General features: G+C 39.5%; 1 protein-coding gene across 1 annotated transcript; it reads right to left on the bottom strand.

The window, feature by feature from the left end:
* Positions 1–27,432, bottom strand: KCTD3 (potassium channel tetramerization domain containing 3). Its single transcript, XM_086745430.1, has 18 exons — positions 26,988–27,432; positions 22,633–22,686; positions 21,195–21,240; positions 19,766–19,839; positions 19,217–19,275; positions 18,941–19,021; positions 18,082–18,222; positions 16,753–16,843; positions 14,173–14,363; positions 10,091–10,206; positions 6,953–7,040; positions 6,701–6,817; positions 5,460–5,630; positions 4,122–4,277; positions 3,346–3,442; positions 1,729–1,913; positions 1,488–1,626; positions 1–1,141 (listed from the first exon to the last, which is right to left on the bottom strand). Exons 1-18 carry the CDS (start codon positions 27,059–27,061, stop codon positions 559–561), a joined length of 2,463 nt encoding a protein of 820 aa, XP_086601556.1. The 5' UTR covers positions 27,062–27,432; the 3' UTR covers positions 1–558.

Below are 27,432 nucleotides of genomic sequence, written 5' to 3' on the forward strand. Positions count from 1 at the left end.
CTCCTCTGGCAATTTATTTGGGCTAAGAGGCAAAATAATATGCTATTTTGAATAGCTTCCTCCTTAACCTGCACAAAACATTTCAGATTTCTGACAGCAGCATACAGAGCAAGGATCCCATTCAGAACACAAGACTACAGAGGCAGCCCTGTGAATTAGGCAAAATCCAGCCAAGACAGCAGCAGCTCTGCAGAGCAATGTGTGGCTGCATCTAAAAGGCATCTTCCACTGAGCAGCCAAGTATTCCTTTAGCACCCTCCCTTCCCCAGAACAAAAATAATCACAACATATCACATGCCTGACCAGGTTTACGCAAGAATGCAAACAATATTTTGGACCAAGTACCGTACTACATTTTGGAGCATTACATAAAGCCATACATTGATGTGGATGACTCTTCAATGCTTTGGCAGCAGCCAGCTACTTTCTCATAACCTTACAGTTTTCATTCTGCGTATTCAGAACAAAGTCCCATTCAAGAAACAACCCACAACACGTAATGTTATGACTGCTACCAGCCAGAGGGCACCTGCACCTCATTTGCCACCAGTCACATTTTCATAAGCCATAGTCTTGGCAAGATGAGTCATTCTTCCGGTGACGTGGTGAAGCCGCTGTCTTCGTAGGCGATGGAGAAGCTGCACCAGGTAATTCAGGCCCACCTTCAGCAAGGACTGGTGCAGAGGCCAAGAGAGGCACTTTCTTCCTTCCCAGGAAGCCAGCTCCTTCAAACCCCATTTTCTTTTTGCTTTCTGCTTTGGCTTCATTCTCCTCTTCTGTTCCTCTTCTTTTGAGATCCAGAGAATTCTCTGGCAGACGGTGAACCTCTGTACTGCAACATCCACCTGCATCTGTCACGCCTGTACCTCGCACTTCAACTGCTGGTGTCAGGACTGCCTTCCTCTCAGCTGCAGTGCCCTCAGCTGTTGCCTTCCTGGCCTCTGTCTGGCTTGAATTCCCATTTGCAGCAGCTGCCTTTTCTGTTGGGCTTTTGCTGGATAAGTTAAAAGCCTGGAAGTCCCGGTAACTGTGAAAGCTCTCCGTCCGCCTTGCTCTTGCCAATAGGGGGCTCTCTCTGTATGGCCGCACAGAACCGTATGTGGCTGTTTCATGGATTGTTTCATGGTGCTGCAATTGGAGGCTTCAAAAAAGAAAAACAATGAAAGATGAGAAGAGGAGATGTTAGGCTGAGAATAGCAGCCACTTCTTCTGCACACCCTGCTCCCACCCACCACTGCAACTGCCACTAAAATAACAATATACTCATCACAACCCCCACACAAGGGCTTCCAGATTACCCACTTCAGATTCTCATAGGATACTTTAATCTGCGCACATATTAACCAACAGAAATCAATGAGAATGTGTGTGTAGTTCAAGACACTTAAGGCACGGATTCAGGAGCTCAGCTACAGCATTCAAGTCACCAAACCCCTCTTTACCTACCTGAAGGGTGTAGCCGCTGTCACCCCTGGTGACTTACTTACCTTGAATTAGATTCCCGAAGCCGGTTTGGCTGAACAACTGAGGTGGCAGGACTGATGTTGGGTGTGGCACAGCGAGATGTACTCAAGTCACACTGGTCAAGCAACTTGAGCAACTCTTCCTCTGTGGGGCCACCAACATCTGAAAGAGACAGCTCTTAGTGCCCAAATTAATTTACCATAATTATGCACATGTGAGGACAGAAGAAGAATCACACCGCAGTCCTGGCATAACACAACTTACCTTTGTCTTCACTCTTATTAACCATGTCCATAGCTGTGGTCAGGTCCCACATCTGGATACTGCCATTTGAATGCCCAGTGAAGAGGTAGCGGCGTGGCCGGGAGCCCATTCTGCTGGATCCTTCACATTCTCGCACAGTAAATGATGAGATGGTAGTGCAATCAACTGCCTGGATCTCACAGATCCTACAAGAAGAGAAATCCCAAGTTGCCAAAACAATTGCACCTGGCAGAGTTTGGCCAGTGAGGTCAGTACTGTGTTGATTTTCTGAGAAGGCACCAAACTTGCCATCAGAAAAGGCCCTTTCTTCCAGATGAAATTCCTTCCCCTGCATGACGAGCATGCTGCTCAGCTGCAGACAGTACATCCCCTCTCAATCCACCTGCAGTCTTACTGCCTGTTTATTTTTATTAGGGAATTCCCATATGTTTGATGTCCATTTTCAGTTTGCAATTATTAGAAAATTAGGGCTCTCAAGAACAGCAACTAGCCCCTTCATATGCTACACACTCTAGGAAACTAACCTGCAGAAACAACACACTTAACCTTGGATTTATCATACTTGGATTTTTTTTTTTCTTATCTTTTACATGGTTATCTATACAGATAATTTTTGTCTTACGACAACTGCAATATCACTTGACATGGCAGATCTCCATTACCTTTTTCGCTTTACTTGAGAAGCTTACGAGGAGAATGAGAGGAAAAGGTTTCCCAAAACTAAGCTGCTAAGCCAGACTTCACACCAGAATCTCACATATTCTGGGTAATTTGTTTTACTAACCTCCTGAGTTTTTTACCCAAGAAGTGCCAAAATAAGTCACCTGATAAAACTCTCCACTACATACAAATCCTGAAGGAGGGGGCAGGACAGGGGGGAAGCACATCAGTAATCCTCAGGGCCTTTGTCCTCAATTCAGATGCCAATAGTGTTAAGGTTTCAACGTTTTTCACCCATATTCAAAGTTACTAGGCAAGAGATGCAAGAATAAGAAGCATAGAACTGAGATGCATCATATTTTCTGATCTCTTGCCATCTTCCTAGCCTAACAAGAAGAAAAGAAGCTGTGGTTATTTGACAACTTTTTTTTACTACATTGACAGCAACACAGAAGAATATTATGAAGTCAAGTCCAAGTAAATAATTGTATAGCTGGCCTAGAAGACAGTCTCTTGGTTTTAAAGGTTCTAATATTTTCAAAGACAACTGTAAATGAAGATAGAAACTGCTTCCCTATCTACCCCGCTATGAGCAGCATAATCCCTGCCACCAGCAACTTCAGCATTAGTTTTGAAATTTAATGTTAGCATGATACCGTGGCTGAGAGTTAGAGATTCTGTAGAGAGACACAAATGTTTGTTCTGTGAGCTTAGCAGGCAAGCCATCATGAAGGGAGTCTCTGATACCACATTTTTCAAAATGTCATTTGGTTTCTAGGTTATGGTAGACCATTAAGTACAGCTCTCATACTAAGACACAAACTAGAGTTCAGCCAGAGCTGCCAAGCACACTAAAAGCTTGCTAAGTACAACTGCTTGCATCCCCAAGGGATGGGACAGCCCACCACCTGAAGAGTCTTGCTCCTTTCCCACTTAAAACCCTAAACTTGGAGGTACCTTTTCCCAGTTGAAGACAGCCTTACAAACAGCTTATTAGTGATGGGAACAACTTTTTGGATAAACACCTGTTGATCATCACGTTCACCAAAGGGTCCTAGAGAAAAAAAAAAATTAAAAAAAAAAATCACTTGTTTGTTTGTTTGTTTGAATTCCTTCACCCTCTTCCTCATACGGTTCTGAAGACCTAAACTCATATTAGTACGACCACTGCAATTGTAAAGCATCAGGACCAAGGAACCAAAGATGAGACAGAAAAAGCCATCTAGTAGTTAGAAGCCTATACAGATAAAAGTCTTTTTTGTTCTTTTGTTTTAAAGGACACCCATTCTTGAGTTTCCTGCATGTTCCTGAAGGAACTGCTGTCACTACAAATCCTACATTAGGCTTGTATAATAACAATAAGGACTCTCTTATTTTGCAGCTCCTAGGTGTCTAAAGGCTTAATCAGATTTCTTGCCGTAGTACTGACCCCACAGTGTTCACAGGGCATCCTGTGTTAAATGAAAAGTGAAATGCTACAGCAGTTTGCTGAAGGAAGAGGTATAGTATCTGTGTTCAAAAGCTTTTCCTCTTTTGTTTTTTTTCTCACCTTCAGAGTGAGAAATGTACTAACTCTATACAGCCTAAATAGTATTTCCAGGTGAATCTTACAGAACCCTGCCATCTTTTCAAGCGGAGAACAGCTTACACGTTATAGAGTTGAAGGTCTGTTAAACCTTTACGAGACCAGTGAACGTATAGGCTCAGCACAGCACATTTGAGAGACATCCTACCAATGTCATTTCCAGAACAGTAACTGCCATGACTCTCTGCTTCCTCCAGGGATAAGATTTTGAATGATGCAAGAGGCGTTGAGCCTGGCTGAGTTGAAATCATGCCCCGGAACCGAGTCACAGTCCATGTTCGTACATGGTTGTTATCAGCACAAACTAGAAAGAAAAAGATGTACAATAACATTTACAGGGGACGATAAAACTTTTGAAGTAAACTTCTCTAATGATTTCTAAATTATTTTTTCAAGATTGAGCAATCAAGCAGAATTTAGTCAATGTCAGGTCACATAACATCTCCAGACAATTATCTAACAATCTGCAAATTGTTGCTGATGTCCTGTTTTCTATTAGTTTTCTCTCTCCCCTCAGAAATTCAAGAAAGAAACTAAGGCAGGTGGAACACAACATTAAAGTCTGACTGAGTCAGCACCAGTAGCCTACATCACACTCCAATCCTCTGTGTGCAGATGATAGGACAAGACATGCCATGAGAGCAGCGCGGCAGCAGAACCCTCATCACACAATAGCGCTCTTTTACTTCATTCATCAGTTACTCAGTTTTCTACATAGAGATGTGTCCCTTCCTGGCACTGAGGGTTTAGCACCCTCAAGGGAACAGATGATCTCTGGGATGTTTGTTTGCAGTATAATTGGATACCATGTTTCTTCTTTGCTTTTTTAAAAAATTGGGATGGTAGCAGAAAGTAAATCTGTTCTCTGCCATGCCCTGGTTGCTGGATTCTGGGTGAAATATATTCTTAGAAAGGGAGGAGTGATTGCATCTTCCCTGAAAGGAAGACGCTTCCCTGAGCATAAGATAGAACAAACAGGATAGCACAATGAACACTGGGAGACTACTGAGAAAAGAAGAAACGCGGACAGCCCTTTGAAGCCATGCGAAGGCTTTTTCCAGGGCCCAAGAAAAGCTGGCACATATTTTGCTGCAACCCAGAAAGCTCCTGAAAGGCTGCTAAAAGAAGACAAGTCCTAAAGGACCTGCCCACAACAATAAGACTTGACAGGGATACATTTGTTTACAAACTCATTTCCACAAATGGCAACCTTGAAATAAGACACAAACAAAAGAGTTAATTAGTTTTTTTTCCAGTATCTGGTCAAATAAAACCTAGGCCTTTTAACTGCTAACAGCTTTGAAGAATGCTTACTTTAAGAAAGAGGATCCAAGCCAATCTAGTCCCTTCTCTGCCCCAAAATCTCTCCAACTCAATTCTACCATATGTGGGAACAATGCAAGTTATAAAGCAATGCATACAAATACTTCATTACTCAGGAAGAAAGGAGAACCACCAATACAAATTTATGCACAGAGAAGATTACCTGACACAAGGTGTTTCTCTGAGAGCATGATCTTTGTAACAGGACTTCGATGAACCGTGAAAGTCTGAAAGAGCTGAGGCCCAGACCCAACTGTTTCAGGGTGCTGTACAATCACTCTCACTGCTCCAGAGCTGGTGCCATATGCAATCTCAATCCAATTGCCACTTACACCTAAAGCAAGCAAGAACACAGTTGTTCTCTCCAGAAATGAAAGATTGTCTTACTGGGGCCAGGGAACAAGGCAGTAGAAAATAGTATTTCCAAGCTTCCACAGTAAGACAGATATTTATTTTAAACACTCTTTACTCATTATTTTCCCAGGACAGAGAGGACATTTGCCTCTAAAAAAACCCAGCGTTTGTTCAAATGCATACTATGCTCCTCAACATTGTCTTAACAATAGCCTTCTCTCCCCCCTCCTGGAAGTGAAAGAAGAGACAGATGAAGTCATATGATCAGATATTTTGGCACTCCTCACAGTGATAGGGTCAATAAGTAGTGCCACATACCATTTATTTTTCTGCCTTAGTGGGAGGCAAATGGGAAAGCAAGGCAAGAGCAGGGAGGACTATAGTTAAAAGGTCACTGTGATATTAATATAGTTATGTTGAGTAACCACTTTCTCCTAGTTTGGGCTTTTCTGGGGTTTTTCTTTGTTTTGTGTGGTTTTCATGTGTTTTAAATTAAAAAAAAAAAAAAAAGACAGCTGCACTGTGATTACAAAAACGTGTATAAACACAATAGCTAAGCATCATTCAGTGTGTATGGAAATGGTTATTAGTATATTGGTTATAAGGTTAGATGCAACAGCGAGGTTGTCTCTCCCCTCCAGTTCACCATAAACTATTTCAGTGAATACAATTCATAATTTAAGCACATGTCTTGTGTAAAAGACTTCAAATCAGCAAAGGTACATTATGCAGAAGCATTAATAGATGATGCATTATGTTATTACATTATACATTGATGTATAATGCATGATGTACAAGCGTATGCACACATACATGTAGGTACACGTATCTATTTATAGGTATGTACAGGTGTAAGGGGAAACAGTTAGGCCTGGTGCTCATCATTCATTTGAAGATGACTAAATGAAGAAAAATTAATTGCTTATGTCAAGGGCTACCTTGTCTGCTTTAGCCCTGCTATGGAGCAATAGAAAAAGTCAATTTAGAAAAAAGAAAAAAACCCACATCTGTAACAGACTCTCACTGAAGAGACAGTGATAGAATACTCACTTGTTTTAGGTGTGAGGTAGACACTGAGCGCTGTTATAGCATCATTGGAAGGATCATGGTACAATTCTGTCACTAGAAGATCATTGTCTTTCATTCGCAATGGGAACTTCTGCATGTCTGTGGAGAAGAGACATTTGTTTATTATTCTGAATAGACAGAGTTTTTCTGATGCAGCTTAGACCAGCTAAAGAGTTTAAGAACAAAGCTGCTCAGTACCACCTCCTTTTTATTCTGCTCTGGCCCCATTTTTACCTATATAGTAGATAGAGCCGTTGTTACAGCCCAGCAGCAGAAAAGACCCAGCAGTATCATAGCTTGTGATAGGAACAACATCCTGAACCTAGTGCAAACAGAAAGGAAAAAAATAAAAATAAACAAACCAAGAAGTTAGGTTGCTACTTTCTTAGTTTTCTGACATTCTCTGTACATTTTGTTGAAGAACACCTGAATGTGGTAGTGGTCTGAAGCTGCTGTGCACACATTCATACATACAATGGCATTCTTAAAGCACTGTTGGTAGATCACAGTCCTCTACCAAACTGAATTTTAAGTTACGGAGCCCAGCAGAAGCATCCAAGCTAGCACAACTGCTCTAGAAGTTCCTTCTCCATCTGAAGGCACAGCTTAGAGTGTTGCAGCACATCTTCAAAAGAGGACTTTTTTTTCCCCAATATGCAAAATAAGTGCACTTCACTCTTTCTTTCCTACCCCTTCTTCCCTTTCTGACAACCCCTTAAGAGTTTGGTGGGCAAAGGAACTAGATGTGGCCTCTCTAAGCCTTCCTTTACACCTAGTTCTTGTGTCCCTCCACCAGCCTCTATGGAGATCTCGGCCTCTAGCAGATATCAGATATATGAAGGGAAACAAAAATTCTTGTCCCATTACAATTTCCCACTTCCAATACACATCCACATCAAGTAAACTGGAAGGCAGCCCTATCATATTTTACTTACTGGTCCACAACTTAAGGTGAGGGATTAAGAATGCCCTCTCTTTGCCCTCTAGGATCAAAAGGAGTGCTTATCCCCTCAGATGGGACAGAGATCTCAAGCAAAGAAAAAGTTTAGCTTATCCTAGGTCTGATCCCCTATCTCAAGAAATTAATTTTCGCTTCAGGCCTGAGGAAGAAAAAGCCAAAAGCCATTTTATCCAGAGCACTCAAACATGAATAAAGTCATAGCATTTTTCCTTACTCCATATGTTTCAGTCAGTCCACTTAGTGGACATTGAATAATAATTGATGAAAATTTTAGCTTAAGTTCTCGTTTCTCTCTGACCAGCAGCATCCTTCCAATTGCTTCAGAGACTTGCAAAATCATTTGCAAAATACCTACAATGAATCTGTTGGATAAAGGCAAAATAAACCAAAGAAACTTCCCACACCCTGAAGAGCGAGCACTCTAAACCACTACCTATTCTTAACCTAAGGAAAGTCCGTAAGCCCCTAAAAGATATTCTAAGCCTATCACTTAGCCTTACAGGGAAGGCTGCAACATGAATATAGCTTCTGCATATTTTCTGGGGGGGATGAGGGAGGGTGCCAGGAGAAAAGACACGCTTTCCTTCCTCTCTTTATTTGAAGAGCTATGCCTCTCTCACTTATGTTCACATAAGTGAACATAATTCAGCACAGATTCAAGGTTAAAAATAAATTGTTCTTGGAAAGCACTTGGATTTTCCCCACATAACTGATAACTGAATAACCTGGAGAAGGATCCTTTCCAATTACTGAAAAGAATTGCTATTTTTGGTCTCAATACTTTCACATAATACTTTTTCAGAGACAGCTGTTTAAGCACCCTACCCTCCCCACAGTCAAATTCATACTACTACTTAAATAAGGCATCTAACAATCTAGGCCATAGAATTTGGTTTCAAAAGACTTATTTTTTCCAGACTACTTTTTAAAGTACTACAAGAGCAGAAAGGCAAGAAACTAAACAGAGTCTCAGCATCTAAGAGTCTATGGATCAAGGTGCAGTATGTTCTCTGGTTCTGTGGATCAAATGTATATACAGGACCTCTTCCATCTGCAAAATTTACAAAAGTAATGAAGATAGAGGCAATTCATCAACAGATATACCACTTTACTCATCACCTTGCAGAAGGTAACTGCAAGGAGAGGTCTGAGCAAGAAGCAATGTTTATTTGTTGGTTTGGTTTTGTGTTTGTTGGTGGGGTTACGTTTGTTTGTTTTAAAGGGAACTATTATCACCCTCTAGGAAAAAGAGAAAAAAAAAAAAAGGGAAGCCAAAAAACTTGGGTTTAGGACATCCAGGCATATAAGCCTCTCAAAGATTTTCTACTCTTCAATAAGAAATGCTTTCACCAAAGGAATAGTCAGTCAAACCGAGGAACTATTAATGTGATCAGAAAGATTTCTCTGGCTCCCTCTTGAAACAAAGATGATGAACAGGACATCGGTTTTTATTCCTTATGACTTGTTCCTTTAGAAAATATTGTCAAAATATCAGCTTGTCACATAGCATTAAGTTGTCTCATAACAGAAGTTTTTGCAAAGCTTTAAATAATGTTTTGTTTAATTCAAGACCATAGTAACACGTCTGTGTCTGCTGCAGAAGCAGTGCTATTCCATGCTTATTATCTGTGTTATTTGTTAGCAGTCCTGTCACTTAAGGGTTGAATCAGAACTTTGTCAGCAAACAGTGCAGCAGCCTCAGGTCAGTTCTGCCTCTTGAGATTTGCAAGGCAATTTGGGGATTTTTATTGCATCCAGGTTTTGTGCCATAAAGCTGTACATCTGGCTGTGTTAAAGCTTTGTTACTCACATGAATGCTTGACTGTTTTCTCAGACTCATGCAGACTCCAAGGATCTCTCTATTTAATATGCATTCTGACAACAGGAATAAAGTCAGTGCAGCCAGAAGCATCCACATGCAAGATAGACATCTTTAAGGCACCATGTGTATTTCTGCTGAAGAAGAGTCTCCCACTGTAAAACAACTTTTAAGATCCCCAGATATCAGATCGCCTTCTTAACTTGTTTTCTTCTTCTTTCAGACAGTGCAGAAATTGCCGTCACACATTCCCCACAATTTTTTTTTTATTTCCCATGATCCTAGTGAATTTTTACGAAATCAGTAATCCACAAGGAAACTTCAATATACACACACATTTATTACTCCAAATCACACCATGTCCTTTTATTTGAAAGCCTAAAAAGCATGCCTGGTAGTGCCACCAAATAATTAAACACTCTGCTCACAGGCACGACACTCAGATACCAAGGTGACAAACTCTGTAACACAAGTCAGGGCTGAAAACCCTGTGACAAGCATTTCACATATACTTTAGATTATTTTAGTCTCTTTTTACTAGAAAGACATATCAGCTTATTAAAAGTGATGTGAAAAACTGAATTGAACACACCTGCCAATGCTGAGTCACAGCGTTCCACACTCCCACTTTCCCTGTATGGCTTGTAGCCACCAGCTGGTTGCCAATGAAGAAGAGAGCATCTACAGGGACTCCAAGACTGAACACTCCTACAAAAAATGAAGAGTCTATGAAGCTCATCTACAATAAAGAGAAAAAAACAGTAACAATGGAATCTCTCTACTGTTGTCACATGTCACATTTATTACAGCAGCAAGTAAAGAACAGCCAAAACTGGGGTTTGCAGTATGCTAGGTGAAGTACCATTCAAGTAGCAAACTGGATTCCATTAAATTAAATGGCAGCATGATGTCATCTCTGCTGACGCAATCATTACTTGGGAAGGAGGCAAAAGAAGGAAGAAGAGCCCATGCAAAACATGCATTCCTTATTTTTCTACAGCCATTAAAGTCTCAAATGGCTTTTTACATACTAATGCATTAAAAATAAATAAAAATCCTATTACAGCTAGCAGGACTTTTTTTGCTTATTTTGTGGTTTTTTTTTTTTTTTTAAATCTGTGACTACTAAGTGTCATTTAAGAAGCAGTAATTTCATTGTTTTTGCTAGACAGACAAATTTATGTCATATTAGTTTGCAATTACCTTTTAAAGTATTACAAGTTCTCACCACTTTTTTTTTTTTCTTCTTTTTTTTAAGTCCAATAAAATAGATATAGTCTGAAAACATATTTTGGAAACTAAATATCGCTACAAGGCTTCATCCTTATTCTTGGGAAAAGATCAAACCACTCCAATGTGACACTACCTGAATACATTCAAATTTAGCTTTTAGCAGAAATACTTGAACCCAGAAAAAGAAGCAGCCTGAAAAAGTCTGCTTGCTTGCTTGCTTTCTTTCTTTCTCTTTTCATCTCCAGATCTTTGAGTTTGGTTACAGTTCAAGCAGAGAGCACAGGCTATTAAAAATTGAAACTATACAGGGAACCAGTTTCACCAGTCATCACATACTATTCAATATCTGGAAGATAAGGCTTACCAGCAAATGCTGTCCTTCCAAATAAAGCAAATGTGGCATCAAGAACATTTCCACTTAATAAAAACCAAAACACTGCAGAACATGACAGACAATCATGACTATGGTTATAACAGACCTTGATATCTCAGCTTCTCCACAAAATCTATCCTCTCTTCTGAGCTTCCTAGTCTCATAATAGATCCAATATGAGTATTTTAATTGAACTGCAAACTTTGTTAGTATACTACATTTTGTACTATTTATAGTACCATATATGTAAAAGTTACAGCAAACTAGAAAGGTCTGATACCATTTCCAGGTTTGCCAGCTATGAAGTCCAGTAAACTGGCTCTGTAAATAACTCAGTTTGTAAGTAATTCTAGGCTAAGTTTTACTGCCTGGTAAGTACAAAAGTCATCACTACTGGGGATGCATTACATTACTGAGTGTCAAGCTTCACTCACAAGTTTCCTATTCTATACTGCTCACTCTACGTATTTATATTACTCCTCACTAATATACTTTAACTGCAGCAGACGGATGTCTTCAAAACAAGAGTACCCAACAGCTGGAAAATTTCCCAATATTGTTTTGGACAAATCCAAATGAACAGAGTGCCATTCCCAACCAAGAAGCAGCCCTCTGTTACACCCCAAGAAAGAAGCTCAGGAAGCTCAATATGTACTTATGTTTTAATTAGGATGCTAAACTGTTTTCCAGGGCACAGTACAATCATTCAGTGCAGATAAGATTCAGCAGCACAGGGCACATGAAAAAGGCAATAATAAAAAATCCACAGAAACAACTAGAATTGATTACTCCAGAGAAAGATGAGGTTCAAGGAAATCAAGGAAGACAGCTTGAATGGTCTGGAGGAATTTGAAGTGTCAGTCCTGCTTAGGCTCAACAATCTTGAGACCCATCCACAAGGGAGACAAGGCTATACGTAATGACAGCCTCTTGTCTTAAGGGTCCCTCTCAGTAAAATACTGCTTACAGCAGCAATCCACCAGCAGTGTCTTATGTAAGTAATATTGAAAGGAAAGAGAGCGCTCTGGGAGAGCTCTTTCACAAAGATGCCAGCCCACACAATTTTCTGAGGATGGTGTCGCCAGGCTGCAATGACTGTTTGGAACAAGTAGTTTATTTCAGAAGATGAGAGCAATGTACTACATCGCTAACACAAAGCAGGACTGCAAGCATTCACCACTACAAAGAAACAAGACAGCTATATTCAAGTTATTACTATTTAACACAAGCATATTTTAGTTTTTTTTAAACCAAGCAGCATGACCTATTATACAAAAGAGGAACAGTACACATTTTGTTTTATGTTAGTCAGACTAAAGGCTCAATCCTGTAAGCACTTTCTCTCTGCTCCCCTTGGCCCCAAGTGGCATTTCCTTTCTTTCACAAAGTCACTTCAATCTAGTACAGTACAGCCTGTTTAGCAAAAGTGCTTCCTTCGGGTTTTTTTTTGCCATATTCAGTCATAGTCTGAATTATCAGATATTGGCATATTTTAAAGTTTCTATTTGAAGTAAAAGTCTACTTATGTTTTTTGCCTCTCTTTGCACCCGATTTCCAAAAATCCGAGATGTTGCTTCATGCATCTTATTGCAAATCCCAAGGTAACACAAGCAGATAAGTCAAACAAGAAAATGTGGGAGGAATGCAATAGCACAGTGCTTAAAGCAATGCCTGTTACAAGAGTACAGCTGTCATGCTAGCTCTTCCCTGCCTTTAAGATTTGGTCAAGGGGAGCATAACAGAAGAAAAGGCTTCTCAAGTACAATATTTACTCCCTGTTTAACAGAGATATTTCACATTCAACTGTTAGACACACCTTGCAGATTATTTTTTAAATATAATGGAACCTCCTTTTCTGTTTGGCTGACCATGATCACATACAAGAACTCTATAAATCACAAGTAAAAGAGCAGCATATGGCTGCATTATCTCATGTGAGACCTTTGTCTTTCCCTTTCCCCATCTTCAAATCTGACTTAGTGCTTCCACTCATTCAAGCATGAAAAAAAAGGCAATAGCCATTAACAGAGCTAGAAATTGCCTGAGTATCTTACAAGTTAGCTCTTCCTCTAAAGGCACATGGATCAAAACTTGAATTTGGTCATTTTGACTTTAATTAATGATCACATTAGTTCCCAAGACTACAAACAATGGAGATACATCTAATAAATTAACTCAGCATTAAGTTTCAGAGAAAAGTGTCCACAAAAGGAGCTTGCTGTCATACTTTGCTAGCAGTATCCACTGACAGAGGAAACAGACATTACTTGCATAATAGTGGTGATTCAAACACCAGGGATTAGGCTAGAGGAAGTTGCTAATAACATTCCCTTCACTGCCTCCCAAACTTGCCCTGTATTTGAACAATAGTGAGTCAGACAAATGATCAGATCAGTACCAAGGAATATTTACTTCTGAGAATATCTTCCTACTGTTACTTAAAGCCTCCCTAATTGTATGCCCTTCAATGTCAAGATGTACAGCAGTAATTCCTGTATGCTTAGGGCAGCAAGGTGTGCTTTTTGCCTACCTGGAAACCCAAGTTATAAAAGGAAGAAATTTTCGTCTTCCAAATTCCATTTATGAACTACTTTTGACAGAGAACTGAAACCTTTCCATCATCTCCATGCAAAGATACAGCTTTAATAAGACAGAGGAAAGAAAACAGCATAATTTCTCAGTATCTGTAGCTTTCCATCTCAGAAACTTACTTTCTTTGTGCTATGGTCCATACTCAAATGCAAGTCCAGGGAAAAGATTAACTCTAATTTGTATCTTCATGCAAGAACTCAAACTGAACCGAACAGTAAGTATTAGTTAGTATCTGTTCAGTAAACAGACTACTTTTTTATTATTCATCTTTTTGTTTTTCAGAAAGGATTCCTCTAGCATGACAGAGAAGTAAGTTAATACACCCCAATACATTGCTTACTATAGCTTGTTTTGTCACTTTGTGAAACCAATTACGGAACACTGCTGATCATACATACCTCACAATAAGATCACAGACTCCCTTCTGGTTAAACACACGCACACAAAAGAAAAAAAACCCAAGCAATTATAGTTACCAATTTCACTGCCACTACCACCATCTTGAATGCTCCACAAGATTATACTACTCTCTGAGGCAACTGCAACCATCTTATCCTTGTCTCCATGAGGTCCTCCAACCACCTTAGCGTTGAGAGCCACTCGCTCAATTGTCCAGTCCAGATAGGGACTTGTGAACACCTGCTGCCACCCAGATGATTCTTTAATTCTGGAAGGTCAAAAGAAGGAACAGAGATCAGCAGTTAAAGATTCAGAAACAGTCATCTCATTTTAAGCCTGAACCAATGTGGACGACCCAGCCAGAAGTTTGGGCTAGCCAAATGCTACAGAATGAGGTTCAGCATAAGACTTTAGAAGAAATCTCTTAATTTCTAGAGGCATGGTGTTTTACACATCATATAAGACACCCTATCACGCTCTAGCATAAAGCTATGCTATCTAGTCACGTTTTCTGTTTATGGTATACTGTTAATAGACTATACTGAATTGACTATAAGATTTCTTTTTAAAGAATCATTTGCCTGTGAAATTTTAAAGACTTAGATGATGTCAGAAAAGCAAAATTTATCTGATTTCATTTTAAGCAATAATTTAGATACTTTGCAATTGAGCTATAGCACAGTAAATCTAAGCAGTTAAATTATGTAAGTGTTAACATGGAAAGCAGAAATCTATCTATAGTATTTTTTGCCATTGTTGCCATCTGTTGCATCTTGCCTGGAGATGAAGCACCACAGATCACTGTGCTCTACCCATGTGACTTAAGAGCAAGACTGCAATATCCATGAGCCTTTAAATGCAACCAAGACATTCTCACAAGCTTTATTATAAAGTTTTGAAGACTTCTGCCATACTTCAAAGGGAAAAAAAAAATACTATCTTTAGGATGCACTGTGCTTTGCTATAGCTTTTTACTAAAATAATTATCTTAAGTTTTTAAATAATATCTGTTACAAGTAGCATAAAAGAAACTCACAAAACTAAACATCTGAATACATGTAATTTCTTACTGCATGGGATTCACTGTCTAGTCCCCTACAAATTACCACTTACCTTGAGAAGTGATTCTGGCTAAAATTCAGATGTTGCCCTTACAATAAAATAATCCTGACAAGAATCTTAAAAATCACATCACTTGACTGCAGCATAGTAGCATAAGCAAGCTATATTAAAATCTGTGGGTAGAGGGAAATAGTTTTAAGTGTTTTAACAGTTTAATAGTTAATAGTTTTATTAAAAAAAAAGTCTGGGCAAATTCATTTGTCTAGCAAGAAAAACAGACAGGTACTAAGATGCAGCAGAAAGGGGAAAACAGTTACCAAAGCTGTGTAAGAATGGAGGAGGGAAATTGTACTCCTACAGTTCCTGCAAGTTCCAGAAGAAAAATACTCAAATCAAGACAAGACTGCTACCTTGAGTCACTATGAAGAAAAGCAGCATTTTAAACTGGTATATTGACCTGTGCCCTCTTTCATAGCAACCATTCAAGTGCTTCATCAAAAGCATCACTAATGACTTAAGTTCAATGGTAATAAGTCTCATTAAGTAGATTACCAAGCAGAAAAGAGGCAGAATCTTTCATTCAAGTGAGCTAGCATCCAAGGAAAACAGTCAGAGATAAAATCCTAAGGAGGGTACAATTAGTAGAAAGACAATTGCAAGTCATTGCCTCTTTCTGCAGTCAGACCATATTAAGCATAATTGAACACAAGAACATTAAGTAGAGCAAGAAAAGCCACATTTAGTACAAATTAAAGCAAAATAAATTGCGGTGGTGAATACAAGAGACAAGTTAGAGGTGGTTTAAGTTACAAAGTTTAAGTAAGTAAATCAGCAGTCTATATAGTCAAAAAGGCAGCAAACTAAACTATGGCTTCAGCTTGGCATTAAAGAAAGTAGCTATTTACTTTACACTCTTCATTCTCCCTTCTGTTTCTGAACCACACTGTGACAGCAGTGTTTGTTTTTGACAACAGCTCTTGTTAAAACATTACTTTTAATTGAAAAGACAGCCACCAATTAAATCAAGACTACCAGACATGAACTAAAAACAGCTTCTGTAAAATGAAGGTGTTACTTATTTTGACCTGATCTGAAAAAATAGCCAGTTTGTTTATGAGACATTTAAAGACATTTTTCAGCCATCTAGGTGAAGTACCAAGTGCGTAACAGTTCTGCTAAGCCAAAAAAACTGAAGTTTAAGACAAGGTACATCACTTATACAGCAAAAATCCATTCACTGTTTCAAGTTCTTTGATAGTCTAACTTCACAGACGGCCTTCAAACCCATACAGTAGGAAAGACTTTTTTTAAATTAATCTTTCCTTTAAAAGCCTGCTTTAAAACAGGCTTTTGAAGCAATTAAATTAGAGTCCATTACTGTTGCAATGGCATCAAGAATTTACATCAAAGCAGCAAAATTTGAATTTCTATCAAGCAGTTTATTTGCAGGAGCAAAAGTGGCAATTCACATTTACAGGCACAGACTGAATGCATGTGATCTACTGTCATTTCAGAGTAAAGCAAACTTTTTGCTTTGCTCATAATAATTTTTTTTTTTCCAATTCCTGTAACCTGACAAGCAACCATATTCATACCTGTAGCAAACAGCAAAATGGGCATAGGCAGCTACTATCCAGTTGTGGTGGCCAGCTACTATTAGGACTTTCCGTGGGTCCACAGGAAATCCTAAAAACACCAAAAAGCCAAAGTCAGTAAAGTGATGGGTATTAGAAGATGAGTAGAGACATCTAGAACCGGATAAAATGCTCTGCTAGGATATGCAACAGAAAGTAGATAATTAAGTTTCTCAAGAAACATTTTCAGCTAGATTCTAGTTAGCATACTACTCCTCACAATCCTTACAACTCGTAAGAGTTCTTAGATGGAAGGAAGACATTTCATCTGTCACTACAACTGCAAAGCAGTTCATAAGGAGAAAGGGGCAATTACATGCCCCTGTTTTAAAGAAAAATTTGAAGATTGTTATCAAATAAGAAATACTGCTTTATTTTGCAAAAGCTCTTTCAAATAGTTGGTACGACGCTGTAGTATTATTCCAGACTGCTAAACCGGAATTTCCAGTATCTCAAAATACCTATAGCTCCTCCATTTATTATCTACTGGAAGCACGCCAGTTTCTGATCTGTATCTAAATTAGGTTTGGCAGAAGTGTTGGATGGCACTGGAAATCAGTGATTATGGTACTTCCCAGAGTTGGCATATCAAGGCTGAGAGCTAAAGAACTAATGCCTAACGACTGCATCTTCTATCTCATTTTTCCCAAGACTCTTCCAAACCTGCAGCAACTCACAAAGAAGAATCAGCAATTCATATCCAAGGCTTACTTTTATATTACCTGGATATAGATTCACCTTTTAACATACTCTAGATTTTCCTAGCACTGCTACAATTTAAAGGATTATAGCAGAAATCTTGCAAAGTCCAAAGCTGGAAAATGACAGAAGTCAGGTCTATCTTATTTACAGTTTTTATATATTTCATACGGAAAGTACTCTATATAGTCAAACAACTGAAGACTATCTTTACTCTAAAAACTTGACTCTTGCAGGGCAAGAGAGAGGTGCAAGAACAGGAAGGAGGTCCTGAACAAAGACCAAAGAGAGACTAGTCTTTGTCTGTCTGTTTTTTTTTTTTATTTTGGCTTTAATATAGTGTAAGACATTTGTCTAAGGGGCCATACTAAGACTGCATGAAGAGCTTTGATTTGCCTTTCTCCGAGTCTCATGTCTTGATTGTGCAGCAGTCAGCCTTAAATACTGTATAGGGAGTACTGTTTAAGGAAGCATTCAGCAATTTAAGATCAGGCAAACATAGAATAACAGACTGAAAACAGAAATAGTTTTTACTTCCCAGTGACAATGATCTTTGCAATTTGTTTTGGTTTTAAAACTGACATTCCTCACCTAGCCGGACTGTACCTTCCCCAGCACCAGCAAGTGTAGGTTGGACACCACCTCCATGAATCTCACTCTCGGAGCAGTTTTGACCAGTTCTAACATCAGCCGGTACTGCAGCAGTATTATTTATTTTACGATTGGGAATGCCTATAAAAGAAGAGAGATATTTCGTCCCACTCCATAAACTTTAGCAAGATAACAGCGAATGAATATTCATCCACTTTCAAAATACAGAATTAATACTTGTGCATTTTGATCTAAAGTCTAATTCATCTGCTATAAGATTTAAACAATACCATTACAGAAACAGAAAATGCTTTTGCTCTCTATGTTGACATTCACAATTTAAGGAACTATCTTCAGAAATGTTGTCAATAATTGGCTAGATATCCTCTAGACTTTAGATTAACACATGAACTTTGTTCATCTCTCCAGAGAAGTAAAAATCTAACAGGTACTCATATTTTTAAGGAAAGCTCATTTGTGCCAATTTCTCATCTAGACATAGGGCACTTAAAGTAACCATACCTTTAGAAAGAAGAAAGCACTCCATGCTGATAACATTTACCTGAAATGTACTTGAAGAATCTCTACTCTAGTCTACTACCAAACACAGCCTGCTTGGTATTAACATGCCACCCTCCCCAGCCCAGTACTCTAAAAATGCCATTTCATACAGCATACAGATAAAAGCCTTGGTTTTTGAATCAGAACATTGTTTAATTCAACCATTTATCTTAATCTTTCCATAGGAAAGGCTTCTCTGGACAGTTTGACAGCTAGAGTAACTACCTCGGCCAATCACCCTCACAAACTAAAGCAGTAAGTGACTGTGAGCAACATCAGACCATAAATATAAAAATACCTGGAGGAGGCAGGTAGCCATGAAAAAGGACGCTGCCACAAGATGAGCGTTCCAGTTCTTCACATAGTAGCAATCTTCTCACTACAAAGGAAAACCAGATATGACCATAGCTTTTTCACTTCCCAGGGAAACATTACATTATTCCAAATAATATTCTGTGTCAGTAAGTTTGAAAATCTTTAGGGTCACTACTGCCCATGATGTGTAAGTGGGTCATTACTATAGTAGCAAGTGTGAGATGACTTCTTATTAAAAAAAAAAAAAAAAAAAAATTACCTAAAGGAGTGATTCCATAGAATTCAGCTTCGTGCCTGAGAACATTAATACTCACTCCCCTAGAGAAAGAAAAAAAAAAACACAAAAGTAACAAACAAGCAAAAAAACCAATAAAAACCACAAGAATGGAGCGAGTCAATACCTTGAATATTAATACTTGCATATTACTAGATATTACACAATGTGAACATCAAGCTACCTGTTTACAGAATTACTATCAATTGTATTCAACATACCGATGTTTGAGACTTCAAAGTGATTTTAATATTAATTATCTTACATTAAAATAAGGATATAGAAACAATAAAGAAACATATTGCTGGAAGTGGGGTTTAAATTACAAGAATCCAATAACAAAATATAATGCTACCACTACTGCCTCCACCACGTCATATATACACACTAGACATGGCCCCAAAACTACTAGGGAGCTGAGTCTCATACTAGGCACTCAACTAGCTGAGTAAAACCGAACAATTCTCATTTGAAAAAGTTTTCTAATACAGCTGATCAAATTAATTTTCACTTGAAATAATTAGAACTTCTTACCGTAAGTCTAACTCCTTTGTGCGAAGAAAATTTAAAATAGGTGCAAATGCTGCTGGATCTCGATCAATAAATATCTGCAAAGAAAAATTGTCTGCTTTTAGCATTATTATGGAGCAACTGTCAACTAAAACACTTTTTTATGCTGAGCATGGGAAAGGGGATTTGAAGATGAGGCAGTCAGCAGATAAACCATAACCCAAAGTTTTTGGACCATCCCTTTGTTTTCATTATTATTCTACCATCCACTAATTCAACACTCTTAAAAGACATATATACAAACACTGCTGCAAATGGATGGCACTTAATAAACTTTTCTTTAAGTTCCAGAGTCTCCAAAAAGGTCAGTGGGTATTCTCACTTCCTATCATGTGTTCAGAATGCAGTAAAAGTAATAAGATCAAGATAAGTTTAGATTTTTTTTTAATGAAGTTAATTACCATTACAAGTACTTTCGTGCCTTACTATCACTCAAAAACATTGCTCTAACTACACTTTCCCATTTAAGAATATCATATAGACAGACTGAAATGGTTATTTTACTATATATATTTGCCAACAAAAGCTACATTTCTGTGTCAGAATTACTGAATTACATATGCAATACTATCTAATGAAGATTACCCCTCCCTCTGCAATACAGCAATTAGCAGTTCTTTGTGTTTAAAAAAGTACAGTTTCTGTCTCTGCATTGCCTGCATGATGCAGAGCAAGCACAAAAATATGCACATTGCTCCAGTCTCATTTATCTTGGAATGAAGAGAAGAATCAAGAAATCCAAAGATGTCACCAATTTCAATGAAAGTTTGGAGATCAGACCAGCACCATTATATTCAAGTAGTTCCATCTGCGAGACCTTTATTCTGTCCTAAAAATCTTTAAAACATCACTAGACATAACTAAATTAAATACTCACAGTCATTCTCCTGCTCAATAGCATAAACAGTATTGCAACTAGGCTTTCAGATTATAAGAAAGAGGATGGTGCATTTTGTACTGAATCTACCAAAAGAAAAGGAAAAAACATGGTGACATTTTGAAATTATTTCAAAGTCCCATATTTTCCTCCTACTGAAATAAGTGACAAAACATGAATAAAAGGTCAAGTCCAATTGAACACTATTCCTCATGGACTTTGAAGCAGAGATGGTGCTGTCAGGATTTTAAACGTAGGCTTCTGCAACACTACTATTAGGGATTATGTAATAAAATAGTGACAGAGAAAATACTGGCAAAAGCCAAAATTAGTTTTTAAAAGCCCAGCAATGCAAACGTTATTCATTCATTTGGCCATTTGTTTTCCACACTTTTGAGCATAGCTGACTCAGGCAGCGTAGGTCCCATTAGCACCCACAGTGAATATTCTTTAGAAGAGAACCTAAATGAAAGCATAACATTAAATTAGCGGTTTATCAGTAGGTTTATTACTTACAGCACCAGTTTCATCCTTCAGCGTTGAAATTCTTCCACTCAGCAAACTGAAACACAGGAAATCTTTGTTAGGTGTCCCCCAGAAAGGTAACACAAATACAAGATAGCCACACTCTCCATCAGTTTGCTCTACTTGTGTATTGTAAATTGCATTTTTGGTAAAACTGCATAGCTGAACAAAGAAAACTGCCTATGTAAGGCAGAACGCTGGTGAGGGTGAAGTATCTCTCCTGAACAAAGGAGCAGACCATGCACATGTAAGGAAAGGCTAAGAGCTGCATCATAAGGACCTTCAGATTCCCGAATAAAAGACACAAGGCCTAGCCTGAAAGGATGGAAGGCATTCAGAGGGCTGTATAGCTCATTACAATCTAGTAAATAGGTTTTGCTGAAGCAAAAAGGAAGAGTAAACAGGCCATTCTGCAAGGTCTTACTGGGCAAGAATGGGGTGGATGAGTTTCTAAATCATTTTACTTCAAAGTTTCTCTCCATCAGATCAAAGTGCTTTTGCTCCCCATCAACAGAAAACACAACACCAAAACCTTGCTTTACAGATACAAAGCAAACTGATGTCAAAAGTTTTATTTCAAGATTCCATCCGAGTCTGGATGACAATTACCTCTGAGATTTTCCAGTACTGGACGACTTTCAGAACAACCTCCTTAGATTAGTGTTGAGAAACTGGGGAACAGCAAGGGACTTCCTCCTTGTGCCTTTCCTTCCATGCCTCAAAGGTGACGTTTCCCTGGCACTCCGTTTATCTGAACATTTCAGTAAAACAGGAGCAGGTAATGCTGCCTGTTTATGTCAGCTGCCAGGCTTTTATTGTGAAAGAAGTCTAGAGTACGAAAATTAAATGTAAGGAAGCAAAACTGCCAGCCTTTAGGGTTTCTTTATGTGTTTGGGATTAACTGGGGTAGTAAAGCTACAGCAATTATAGCAAAAAATTACTAGGGTACAAATAGTAAGCAGCACAACCTATAGAAACATAGAAGTTAGCAGAAAGATGTTCAATCATTCAACAGCTCCTGTACAACAAGTTAAACCCCTCAAAACTTTGTCTGAACTCAAGTACAGCAATAATTCAAAAAACATTAAAGGCAGTGCTACCTTGTATGGTCAATAAGATCACAAGTGGCAATATAGTAATGAAGTCAGAGGCATCTCCCTTTCCTGCAGACTTGGAGCCTTATTTCCACAACACTCCATCTAAAAAGTGTTGCAGCACATATAAGCTGCCATAGCATCATTCAAGATAGAAGACGCCTTTTGGGTAACAGCTTACTTCAAATTGATCTGTTCCATTGTTTGAGACAGGGAAAAAGCACGAAGGAATAAAGACATTGTTTTCAGCATAAATTAAGAACTGAGAACATATATAATTGTTTTAAATTACTGGTAATTTGTCTTTATTTAATGTGATGGTATCTTACAAATACCTGGAAAAAAAGGAGTCTGGAATCCACATCAGTGTTTGTCTTGAAGTGCTGAACCTAGGAAATTAAAGTTACAAGTTTAGAATTAGCTGTAAAATTAGAAGGAAGTCTGCTTCATCAAAATTATTTGATTTGTCCTACAAAGCTGATATCAAACAGGTTTGGGAAGTTTGAGATCATTTAAATGTCTGCACAAAGTCAAAGAGGTTGCAGTCTTTGCACAGATTGTCCTTAAGCATGAAACCAGAGACCCCAAAACTGTCATTCTTTATATGTTTGTAACACACTGTCCCAAATAGACAACATTTCCTAGTACTCGTACTTTGTCAACATTGGAAAAAAAAAACAAAAAAAACCCTCAATCCCAAAAAACCACACACACACAAAAAGCAGCCACTAAAATACAAGTTTATCAACAGTGTGCTACATTTGTCATAACTGCATGTTACTCCTACTTCAGACTCAAAGGGTGCTACATTGTGCACTGCAAAAGACTACAATGAGCCTCAAGTTAATATTTTACAGTAACTTTAATTATTTGCCATTTTGCTATTTGGGACCTCTTAAGGGGGCCCAATAACAGCAACAGTTAAAAGAAAAAAAAAAAATTTACTCCGAATCATATTATGAAGTAATACAAATTATAGTATTACTTATGATGCCAGACAGTATTTTACATACTAAATAAGCATGAACTCTTCTATACATCTCATGCTTTTTATTTAACATGAAGGAAGACAACTGGACTGGCACCTTGGACATGCTCCACATCAGCTCTCTTGACTGTACATATCCTCTTACTGGTACCATGACTAAGAAACCTTGGTGACCTCTTCATTAATGGGAATCAAAAAAGCAAATGCAAAAGTAAAATGCCATCACAACTTTCCGTACAGTACAGGAATGCATCACAAAATGTCTTTGGAATAAAAGTACTTAATAATAATTTATCTAGTTTTCACTGCTTGTATTTTCCAGTTCTGGAGGGAAAAAAAAATTATGTAAGCAAAAAGCATTACTTTATACCCTCTAAGAGGCAGAAACACAAATGCTATACCAAATGTGCACATCCACTGCATAGGATGTGGATTGTGTAGCGGTTCACTGCAAGGATAACAATGACAAATCTGTTCTTAACAGAAAATCTACAGTATGAGTGTTCTAAGCACAAACATGCACAGTTTTTTTTCTTAAAAAAAACCAAAAACCAGAGAATCAAATCAGTTCACTATTTAAATGGAAAGTGACTTCTAGATACATCTGCAGTTTTGCACAGCTTTTATCATCAGTAATACAGATCACTAGTCTTCTTTACTTTAAGAGTAAGGGATGATTCATTTAACTATATTATACTACGTGCATAATAGAAAACAATAAGTTACATGAATTTTATCCAAAATTAATCCAGGCACTGCTTTTAACTATGGGGATAGCTGCAGCATCACCAGTTAGCCCTTTTAAAGGTCTTCACAAGCGAAAGACTTTTATCATCTGACACTTTAAATACTTTACAACTTTCAGTTATTTTTGTGTTTTTAGAAAAAAAAAAAGAAAATAAAAAGAACAAAGGACTTATGGTTTCCAAGGAAGGCATGTATAGGTAGAAAGATATGGAAAAAGTACTAGAACAACAGCTAACTGGGATTTTCTACAACACTGAATGATAAATGCTCAATTATTTCTGAAGCAATAATGAAGTCTGATGAGACCATGAAGACATTCCGGATATTTGAACAGAGGTTTGAGGACTCAATGGTACTACCTTCTCAGTACACTACAGCACAATTGCTGACCTGGAGGCATGTTTGCATTTGACAGTCAACTACTAAGAGGTGTCAAAGTTGAAGTTTTGCTGGTGTTTTGACCAGCTGGCTTCCACTCTAGCATTTCTTAAGTCAGCTAGAGCTCAGCAGCAAAACATTTGGGACTAGAAGATGTGCCAAAAGAACAAGTCACACAACAAGGAGAACAAGAAAAAGAGCTATCAACAGATTCCAGGCTCGTCTCCTTGCAATTTCATCAGTGGGTTTAGATAGCACAAGGATTTTCTATCTGTGATTTAGCACTATCGTATCAGTTTAGCAAGCAATATCTCATACTAACATATGCTTTAGAACTTTTAATACATATATATTCATCTATGTAAACAACAAGACAGAGTCTTCCTTTCCAGGATGCAGAAAGAAGCTTAGCTAGCAACATTTACATGTGTAAGTGCATCTGCAGTTCCATGCAGCTCACATGCAGTAGTAAGATAGACATCATATGAGGAAAATTAAGCAAACCCAGTGCAACATCCCCAAATACTCTTAACCAGGTGGCAGCCTACACTTATTTTAAAGAAAATATAGGCAACTGGAAATAGGCACACTAAGTGTCAGCTACAAAACAACTATTTTCATAGTCTATTGTGCTTCGTTGAGTCATAACCAGAGGGAGATAAAAGGTCAAGAGAATTCACTAAATTTATTACAGTAATTTCTGTGAATGTTAACTTGCAAGGAGCTTGTGCTCCCAGTAAAGGACTCCACAAAAGCTGAGACCAGGAACTGCTGGAGCACTCACACACAACAGAGAAGCTCTGGCAGTCCCTGGGAGCAGCGGGAACCTCATATCAGAACATGGAAAGCTGAGGTCTCTACTAGATGCTCCAAAGTAAAATTGCTGACAGAGAAACGGGAGAGCGCCAATTTCCTCTTCTCATAGAACTCTACAAATAAAACTAAGAGTTTCAGGTTTCTAGTAAGGGTAACAGGAACTAATGAAGGGGAGGAAATCCCATGCTCCTCCATTTGCTGTCCAGACCATCCACTCCACTGTCAGCTTTGAGTCATCTGCCTTTGCAAGCTGAAAAACCTGGCTCTGATATATTTTTCAAAGAATATGGGCACTAAAAGGGAAGCTGAGTTTGCAAAAGACCAAAAGTTCTTACACAGAGGTACCATTGCACATTGTCTCTATACAAAAGGGAAATGTCCACACATACATTTCCTTCTCCTTAAATCCAAGTGATACCTGTTGACTAGAATCTAGACCTTGAGCTAGAAATGAAATACATACAATTGTTAATTTGTCTTATTCTTCATACTTCTCTGTGTAGGCAAGCCTTCTGAGGATGTGTATTTCTTCCCTGATTCATACCCTCTACGTAATTCTCTGTTCTCTGCAGAGGCATTTAGTAATTAGGATCTATTTAAAATTACGAGACTGAAGCATCTTTGAGATTCCACTTGTAACAAAAAACCTAAAAGATGAACTCGCCTATAATTTCAGAGACAGAGTTCACTAGAGAACCTTATTCAGTGTAACACAAAATCTGGTTCAAGCCAACATCAAAGTTATCCTGAAAGCATCATTATAGGCGAGTTTTACAAATTACAAGCAGCTCCTCTGGGCTGAACCAGGTTCTTAATGTCTTATTACAACAAAGGAATTCTGCATCAATTTTTATGGCACCACCTTTTAAGAAACGCTGCAACATACAATTCAATTATAAGAATCAGTTAATCTTTTGGATAAAGCAAGACAATTTGTAAAACAGTAGTAGTAGTTTCTACTATTTACAGCTGGTTTCATGTTGTGCACAGACTCAGGAAGACACATTACTTCAGTTTCCACAGTAATCTGAAGGATTTCATGCCTGAGCATTTTGACAGAAACAGTTGCACTATTTATCACACAGATCCTCACCGCAGCTGTCCCACAATTCTCTATCTCAGCCTGCCAAAACGTCTACATATGCCATCTTCCACACTTCCAGCGTACATCGGAATACAATGCAATTCTTTATTCTGGTTGATAGCAGCAGTATCGCACCAGCCTTTTTAATACCTTAGTCTCTGAGGCTGCTAGATAGACCGATCACTAGAAGCCTACGGATCTGATGGCAAAGCAAAGCTCTCCATCCCCTGCTCCTGAAGAAGCAGTGTAGCCAGAGAGTCCATAAGGCACCTTACCGGAGCGCGCACCTAGAAACACCAGACAGCGCAGGCAGACACTCCGCAGGACTGCCAGAGCTTCCCGTATCTGCCCCCGGGCACCCCCGGCTCAGCTCCCCTGCAACATACGGGGTGAAGCTTCGTTCAGGCCCCCCCCGGAGGCAGCACCACGTCCAGGACACGCAACCCCGGCGGACAGGTCCCAGCCCACCGCTGGGCACGGCTGGGCAGCGCCTGCCTTCGCGGAGAGCCTCGGCAGGGCCCGGCCGCACGGAGCTCCCCGCGGCCCCCCTCGGCGCCGCCCCTCGCTCCGATGCCCTCCGGTAGGCGCCGGCCACCGCCCCGCAGGACGGCAGCGGCCCTAGGGCAGGGCCCGGGGCCTGTCCGCCTCCGCCCGCCCGCCCCCGCACCCTCGCTCACCTGGTGCCGCCCACGTTGAGCTGGATGATCTCCCCGCTCCCAGCGCCAGCGAAGCCTCCGCCGTTCCCCGCCATTTTCCCCACCGCCTGCTCCAGCCGGCGCCCGCCGCCGCCGGAACCTCGGGGTCGAGGGAAGCAGCGGGGGGGCAAGGCGAAGGCGGCGGCGGCAGGGAAGGAGATCGGCCAGCGGGACCACGCAGACAGCTGCGGCCGCCGGCGGGCAGGGCAGGGTTAGCGTCCGGCCAGGCTGCGGCCCTGCGGGCTTCCCGCCGCTCAGGCCCGGCCAGGCCTCGCTGCCTCCCCGGTCCGAGCGGAAAATGCCATGGCAACGCGACAGCACCTGGAGGAGGGCGGCGGCCGGCGCGGGCCAAAACGCCTCGAACCGGTCGCGGAACGGAGCCGGCTGCGAAGAGGCGGGGACCCCCCTCCCCCGGCGGCGGCGGCGG

This window comes from Chlamydotis macqueenii, chromosome 3 (assembly GCF_036417535.1).
Source record: "Chlamydotis macqueenii isolate bChlMac1 chromosome 3, bChlMac1.mat, whole genome shotgun sequence".
Lineage (NCBI taxonomy): Eukaryota > Metazoa > Chordata > Aves > Otidiformes > Otididae > Chlamydotis > Chlamydotis macqueenii.